The sequence below is a fragment of the Meleagris gallopavo genome, chromosome 8, assembly GCF_000146605.3.
Source record: "Meleagris gallopavo isolate NT-WF06-2002-E0010 breed Aviagen turkey brand Nicholas breeding stock chromosome 8, Turkey_5.1, whole genome shotgun sequence".
Classification (NCBI taxonomy): domain Eukaryota; kingdom Metazoa; phylum Chordata; class Aves; order Galliformes; family Phasianidae; genus Meleagris; species Meleagris gallopavo.
Window position 1 is genome coordinate 11,661,075 of NC_015018.2, and position 8,301 is coordinate 11,669,375.

The 8,301-nt window shown below is 43.2% G+C and overlaps 1 protein-coding gene across 9 annotated transcripts in view; it reads right to left on the reverse strand.

Annotated features, from left to right (window-relative positions):
* Nucleotides 1–8,301, reverse strand: part of ZMIZ1 (zinc finger MIZ-type containing 1) — a 280,166-nt gene that overhangs the window by 37,034 nt on the left and 234,831 nt on the right. For 8 of the 9 annotated variants that reach the window (XM_019617563.2, XM_010714339.3, XM_010714337.3 and 5 more), the window contains one exon: nt 166–280. In XM_019617563.2, the coding sequence (XP_019473108.1) occupies nt 166–280 (115 nt within the window). Of the gene's footprint in view, nt 1–165; nt 281–7,868; nt 7,900–8,301 lie in introns of those variants that run through there. The other variant, XM_019617565.2, reaches the window with a different exon arrangement.

Consider the following 8,301-nt stretch of genomic DNA (forward strand, 5'->3'; position numbering starts at 1 on the left):
AAAAAAAAAAAGAAGAAGAAAAAAAAAACAATAAAGCAGTAAGCACAACAAAGAGAATGCAGACATGTTAATGATCATAAGAGAATTTTCCCAAAAGCTTTTCATTTTGCAAGCATTAATCAAAACACAAATCTAGCAGGGAGGCAACATTAAAGTGAAGCTTACCTGGCTTTGAGAGGTATTAGTCACACCCCATACCGTGGTGACCACTGATAAGGAACCTGGAGGCTGGTTGGTATTTTGCTGCCAGGGAACAGAGTCGTAAGGGAAAGACCCATCACTGTGAAAACAAATGTTTAGGAGAATGAGATTCTGGAAGGTCAAATGGTGGCAAATTGCTGGTGGGAACACAGGATTAACACCTCATATTACCTAAACTCCTCACTCCTTTTTCCACTCTTAGCTTAGCGCTCCCAGAGGCATAAAGTTTCTTCTTTAATAGCAATGTGATCTCACCAAAACCACACGGAACTAATGAATTCCTTGATTATATCAAAATACTGGGCTTTTACCTAAAGGTCTGTTACCAGTGAAAGTAAAAATAAACTCAAGAGCAGATTTTCAAACGGGGACACTAAGCCAGTTGCTCAGAAGCACTTATTTTTTTGCAATCCATCTCAAGCTCTTCAACAATCACTTCTTCAGCTGCCTCATAACAATTCAATTAGATTTTGAGACTAGACTGCAGCTTCACTGTCTGCACTGGGTCCTCAGATGGCCAGAAGAGTCTTTAAAGGAATAGCAGTTCAACATCATTTTGAAAAGTAAATTGAAATTCAGATAGTGTTCTCCCACACAACGGATAAGCTGCATGCCAAAAACAGTATTAGCTAATCAGCATGCTAGAAAATCAACTGCAGATATACACCACATCTTTCGGATAAATATGTGGATGAGAAGACTGGGTTTTTCCATTAGCTTTGTCCACAGATACAAGTAAACATTTCTTACAGTTCTTTTCATAAAAAAAAAAACTTTAATGGCTGCAAAATAAACACAGCATATGTACACACCATGTAATTAATGACATATGCTAAATTCTGTGAAAGTAACCATTGATCTATCACCATAAAACACATCCTGATTTGAAATTTACTTGTTCTCATACCATTAACTTGTAAATTAGACTTCTATTTGCATATATACACATATATACACATGATCGTTCCTCACCTAGATATAGACCATTTAATAAGCATACAAATTGCTCTTTCATCACCAAAAGATGCTTACCTGTTACTTTTTTTTTTTTTTTTTTAAATCGAGAATAGCATTTTTGCTTGGATAGCCAGCTATCACTAGAATTCTTGATGGAGCTACCATGCCCAAAGAATCTATGCAGGTTCTCCTAGAAATGTATAGGAGTGCATCAAAGCCTAAGCTACAGGGACCTCAGAAATAATTCAAGCAACACCTGGCAAGGCAATGAAGCTGCCTATGCCCCATTGAGGGCTCTGGGGCAGACTTGAAAGGTGACTCTCCTGTATTATCAGACAGCATACAGGCTTGGGCCATTTCTCCCTTTTCTGCCATGAGCCAAAATCAAGGACTACATCTGTGTTTGCTCTTCATGTAGCTCATAAAGTCCAGCGTAAATCACTTAAAAATAGGAAATACATTGCACCAAGAAGCGTGCACACGTGTGATAAAAACTGCTCGCGTCCAAAGTGACCAATAATCCTAGTAATACCAATAGCAGCTAAGCTGAAATGAAATAGTGAGCACATTTTACAAACAACTAGTAAATTTCAAACAAATTCCTTATACCTGCGTCAGCACAGCAGCACTGTATTAGAACATAATGATGAATTTAAACTGACCTGTTTGTTTCAAAATACCCAAATTGAATTAAGTAATAACAGAAAAAGAAAAGAATTTAATTAGGGAAAAAAATAATTTCCCCTAACAAATAATTAGAGAAAATTAATGGAAAACATTAATTCTATATGAAATGCTTGACAAGTAATGTTTATCTTGACAGCATGCATATAAAATGATGTGTGAATAAGGGCATATTTAATGCCTTGCAATCAGCGAGTCCTCTTATCCCATTTTTCTTTAAAATATTTTCTCTTACAAGGTTAAAAATCTTCCTAGTCTCCCTCAAAGTCTCAGACAGTGGTTTTGGTGACTAATATTTGCAAGCGATGCAATGTTTCAGTGAGTCCCCTCCGTCAACATGGAGATGAATGATGACTAACTCACAATGTGTGACTACTACAAAGCTCTCCTCTTTTTTCCTGCTCTGAATGATGCCTCCTACTTTATTTCCTCCTCTGATGGTTTTTGATGATGTCTGCCCTGCGATCTTTTAATATATTTATGGCACGTATGGATACTTGTATACTTCAATAACTACAAAGATCTTGCTATGACATAAGCACTTAAAGGACTCACTGCAGCCATTTCTGTATACTTCCTAATGATGTGCGGCCAACAGGTAACAAAACCCGAGGGACAAAGAAAATATTTTGTAAGTGCAGGAGCAAAGACAATGTAAGAAGGGTAATGACAGACAGGGATCAAACCAGAGTCATTGAAGGTTCTGCTAATGCAAATAAGCAGTGTGGCTGGTGCACATGCTCATGCTTTGAGCTAGTGACGCCATAGCTTATGATAAGAAGTTGCACCCATATCTTCACTGTCTTTGCCTCCAAAGTATGTTTCTCCTATTCTCCTTTACAGTACACAGAAAAGAATTCATCTATTATTCATCCAACTGTAGAGTCAGAACATTTGTTAGTCAAAGGTTGAGCTAGATTCTCGCAGATTATGCAATCACTTCATCTAATTATAAAGAAGAGTAAATCACTCAATTTTTACCACATTATGGTAAAGTGTCACCTCGAGAAGCCATATTGTTGACGTATGATGAAAGCTGCTGGCATAGAAACCCAGCATGACACATGAAAGTCAGAATAAAAGACCATACATAGATTTGTTGAGAAACATTCACTGCACACATCAAACCACATGATTCCTACATTGTCCAACACAGAACTTAGCTCAGAAATTATGGCAACTCCAAAACAGTGGCAGGTATTGCTTCATAGAACAGCAACTTGTACACCCAACATGCACTTACTGAGCTAGATGTCATTTCACACAAGTTTTCCTTCAGCTACTGCAGTGAGGAATATTTGGTATTCTCCCAGTTTGTGGGAGACACCATACTCCAGCTATCACCTCCTACACATGCATTTGAGTCCAACCTTGCTACACTGGACACGACACTCACCACACCTCTGCTGTGTGAATGTCTCTCTGGCTTTAAGCAGTGAGACATGCCGAAATACACAGCATTTAGCTACAGGATAACTTGCCCTTCCATTTCTCCACTCCTTTAACTTGCATTTCTGTCCTTAAACAACCCAAAGGAATACTCCCACCATCATAGGCAAATCCATATAAGTATTATATTGAGACGTGACCAATCCAATTGTCTTTTGCAAAAGAGCAGTCACTTCTGCTGTTACTATACAAGGCTGCATATTTCTGACATCCCTTTCTCGAGGCTTGAAAATGGCAGCCAGTAGGCAAAGCAGTTTCAACGTCTCCAGGCCAAGTGAAGTACTGCCTGCAATGTTGGTTCTGTTGAACAGTATGAGGGTAATTAAGTCTCTCAGTAAATCCTGGAGGGCAGTGAGTCAGTCTGGGCTCAGCTGGAGTCCACTAAAAGAGTACGGACTAAATTAATGACAGTGTTAATGAATCTTTGCATGCTACTGGTCAGCATGAAAGGCCAAACAGCAGAAGAAGCCATAGAGCAAAGAGGAGGAGATGAAGGGAAACACCTCTTCAATGATGATGTAGTGAAACTGTGACCAAGCTGTAAGTAGGAAAGATTGCTTAGCTACTGGCAAACCTACTGAAACCACTGGTAATACAGCACAAATATCAGAGAGGCACACTAACACATCTCTTAATTCCCAGTGCTAGAAAAACAGAACCAATCAGATGGCAAACCTTTTCAGAATAGTTACAGACTTGCATCAGACACAGATCATCAGCTAGTTCTAATAAAAATAGCTTAAGAGAAAGTGGGCTCCATACAGTAAGTAAAAGCTAGGGAATTACTGTGGCTCTCACATGATTTGTGGCATTATTCGCAAATGCTACACTTAAAATATGTTTACATAACTAAAACTACAGTTGTCATTAAAGCAATTGTATGTGTATCAGATACTCTGTTTACATATCTTCATTGATTGAGGAAAGCGAGATTCAGACTGTTTAGTGAAGTTCACATCCCAAGGGAATTGGTACTTTACATACTGTGGAGGAGTAGTATTTTCCTGGTGATTTGCCACATCTCCTGTTGGGAAGCCCAGGTGTCTAAACCACTACACTTTTAAATCACTCCCTATTTTAAACACAGAAAATCCATCAATTACTGAAGAAAAACACCAAATGTTAGCTTTCTCAAAAAAACCTTTTCCCTCCAAGCACTGACATCAGGTTTCACAGAACTGGGCTTCCAGCGACTACTCTTTGCTCCTTATCCTCAAGCCAACTGTGCAGTTTTGCAGCAATCTGTAATACTTCCGAAGTGCAGTCACTCCATTTGGCTGGTGGCTGACACACACACACACGGGCCACACAGTCCTTTAAATCTACAAAATCTATCACAACTCCTTCAGCTGACATCAACAAGAGCATGTGATTACCCACACAACATTGACCACCATTTCTTATTTCTTATGCAACCCAAGCACACGTAGAGAGGAGTGCACGCCTGGCAACACAGACTGAAATTTTGGAGATCTAATCTCTACAGTTATATAGCCAAAAGCCAACTTATATAGCATATAGCCAAAAGCAGAGCAATCCAAGCACACAGCAGCTGTAGGAACCCCTGGCAGGTGGCAGCTCTCCCTGCCTGTGCCTCTGCCCTAGCAGAGTGTGCGTGCAGGGTGGGAGCACCCTGAGGCTGTATTCTTGGCTGGAGCCTCTAGGTGACACCACTTTAATACAAACTAACACAACAATTTCCAAACAAGACTCCAGGCTCCTTCCTGTCTCTCCTGTCTCCTCCACCCTAAAATTCCATTCATCTGCAGTGAGAAAAAAAAGGACAAATCCCACAATCAGAACAGAAGACAAAGCCCTTCACAACTCTAGTATTCATACACGCATTCCCTATCCCATGCTGTCTCACAAGGTATGCAGCTTTACTTGCTCTCATTCAGGTTTAGGTTTTGCTGTACTTGGGTTTCTCAAATGAAAAGCGCTTGCATAGCTTTAATTAATAGGGATTCAATTAGCAATCCTTCTTGATTAGGAATTCCACCACAAACCTATTCTAAGCATACTCTATAAGAGAAAGACTATTTTGCACAGTGCAGCACATATACTGGATACACCAAAAAGGTGGTTTGAATTCAAACCTGAACAGGCATGAATCCAACTGCATTTCTACCACTTTCTTATCAGTATAAGCAAAACCCAACGACTTCTTTAAAAATAAAATCACAAGAACAGATGGAACACTATTAGCAGTTTCCTGCAACACCAGAATGCTCCAGAGGAAGGGCTGCAGTTGATTTGTCCCATTTCAGTAAGCTAGCAAGCCCTGACAACCCATTCAGAAATAACAGATAGTGGAAATTTTTATTTTTGTTATTTCTGGCCAAGCTTCCACTTACTCTGTAGTTGACTGTCACTTCTATGAAGAAAAGACACCTGAAAACTGAATTTTGTTTCTCCTTACTGGCAATCAGAAACATTCTGCATTTGTTTTGTTTTTGAGAACCCACACATTTAGAAGGAAACAACTGACTTCTCATTTTTTTTTTTTTTTTCCTTCCCCAGGGGAACAAAACAAATGCCTCACCAACTTAAACATATGCACTGTCTTTACATGGCTAACGTATTTGGCTGAAATATTTCAACTGAAACACTCAAAGCTCTCTGACATCAGAATACTTTATTTTTAGTTCAGTTTGTAGGTAGCAGAAAGCATAATTATTAACAATTTTATTAAAAAAAAAAAGTAAACAAGATATCATTTGACTTTCTGTGCTGTTTTACGCATGTTGTAGGAACCATTCTACACAACTCATTCATAAGGAGGAAGAAGCAGAGCAAGCAGACACCAGCATAGAAAGAACGCAAAGATGGCCTAAGTCAGCAAGGAAACATGAAGACTTACTGTAAAGGCAACAAAGAGTGCAAACGTCCTTTCAGCACAAAGCAAACTATAAGCCAGTGCTGTGTATAGGTGCCCTAAGGTAATTACATGAAAGACAAAGGTAAGAAGAGAACCGTAAAACAAGCATGAATGCCAGCAGTGGCTCTGGATGGCTGCAGAAATTTACTTTCCACTGATGACAGCTATGGGTTGCATGCCTTCCTCAAACACCTCTTTGTGTTTAATAGTATTACTTGAAGAAGTTTGCGGCATAAATTAAGGCTCCATTGTATAATTCACTCAACAAATGCCCATGGACAGAGCCCATACAAATCCCTGGGTGCAACGACGTAATGTGAATATGAAAAGAGCCATTTTGGAACCTTCTGCAAAATTCTTTCTTCCTCTCTACTTCTTAAAGGTGCGACTCCAAGCATTGAGGTCTTCCGGAAAAACATCCAGCTCCCCACATTACCCCTACAAAACTTTTCAAGTCCATTGCTTCCAAACAGATGAGTACATTTCACAACCCTGTGCAAAGCTCCTGGCTCCAAGAGCACTGAGCAGCCTGGAGCTGGAGCCTGGAGTTACCTCAAGCGTTGTCTCAGTACTGAACATTGCCTGTACTAGGCTATGAGCAATGTGAACTGAAGAGAAAGACTGAAAGCGGTTAGAGGTCCCATCATTCTCTGTAAAACGAAGGGTAACTGCTTTCCGGTGAACTGCTTGAAAAAAACAGAAAGGTCCTAACCCTGAGCTCAGTGGGCAGACAAAGGTGAAGCAGTCAGTAGGTGAAAGCAGAGAGCAAGTTGTCAGCCTGGAGGCTCACAGCACCTGCAGCTGGGTATCTGCGGCTGCCCTGCTAGATACCAGCACCTCTCGCAGGAGCCATTCATGCAACCATCCATACAGCCATAGCACTTTGCAGATGATGGAAAACATCTTTAGAAATAGAAAGCCTTCAAGTTTTACTTTATAGGCCTGCAAGGCCGGCGGGGCCCGCAGGACCAAATTCTGCCTGCCCATCCCACTGGCTGCAGGGGGCCACACGCCTGCCCGACACTGCAGGCAGCCACGTGCTCACCAAGAGCTGGTGCGTCCAAACCCAGCCCTGGAATCAGAAAACACAACGGGCCAACGACGAGATTAACCCGAGTGTTTCTGGACCTGCGAGCACCCGCAGCCCTTCGCAAACAGCCCTGCCACGTTCCTGCCCTCACCAATGTCCCTGTACACGCGTGCGGGTGCGCTCCGAGGCACGGGTCACACCGCTCAGCACTCGGCGTGGATCACACGGTGCAGGTAGGCGATAGAAACGCTCTGCAACACCCTCAGCTTCGGAGCCGTAGGGGCTGTCACCGCCCGGCAGCGTGAGACCATGGCATCCTTCTGCTCAAAGGAAAGCAGGCTGCAGCATCGCCCCGGCTCCATGTTGCACAGCAGCCCATGCACCGCGCTACTACCGCCCGGATCCCGGTCGCACAGTCCGCCGGCAACAGCCCTGCCGTTAACACGCCACCTGTTACCTTCCCGAAACGCTGAAATTATCTTAGGATCATTTTCAGCGCGGCAAACGCGGTTTAACCTTTATTGCACCTGGGGGCACAGCCCCGCTCGGCCCGTGCCCGACCTACGCACGTGTGCCGGAACGCGCCCCGAGCGCTGCCCGCAGCACCCTGCCCTGCGCAGCGCCTGGCCTCCCGCTCCCGCTGCTCCCCTACAACAAAAACACACCCACCCAGCGGGCTACCGTTGCCCGTTGCCGTGGTAATCCGAATGCCTGGGTACTCGCTGATTATCGGCGAACGAGACTCACATTGTTCACACCGCAGCGCGTCCGCTACGTTAATGTGAGATAATGGCAGCCAGAAGACTCCTTTTGTTCCCGGCTTTGCTGTTTATTCATAGTGCCTGGAGGTCAGCGACTGCTACAACAACCGGGGAAGAAACCGCCGAACGCGTGAGCAGATTCCACTTCTGCTTTTGCCCGAGAGGGGACCGCGAGCAGCCCTGCGCCGGAGCGGGGCAGCGGGAGCTGCGGTCTGACTCACGCAGGTGTAGCGGGCGGCTAGGAGGGAGATGTGATGGACTTGCACTTCCGAGATTTTAGATGAAGCTGATTTACGCTCGCAGGGAACAGGAAAAAGCCGCTTTCTGCAGAGGCGGGGGGG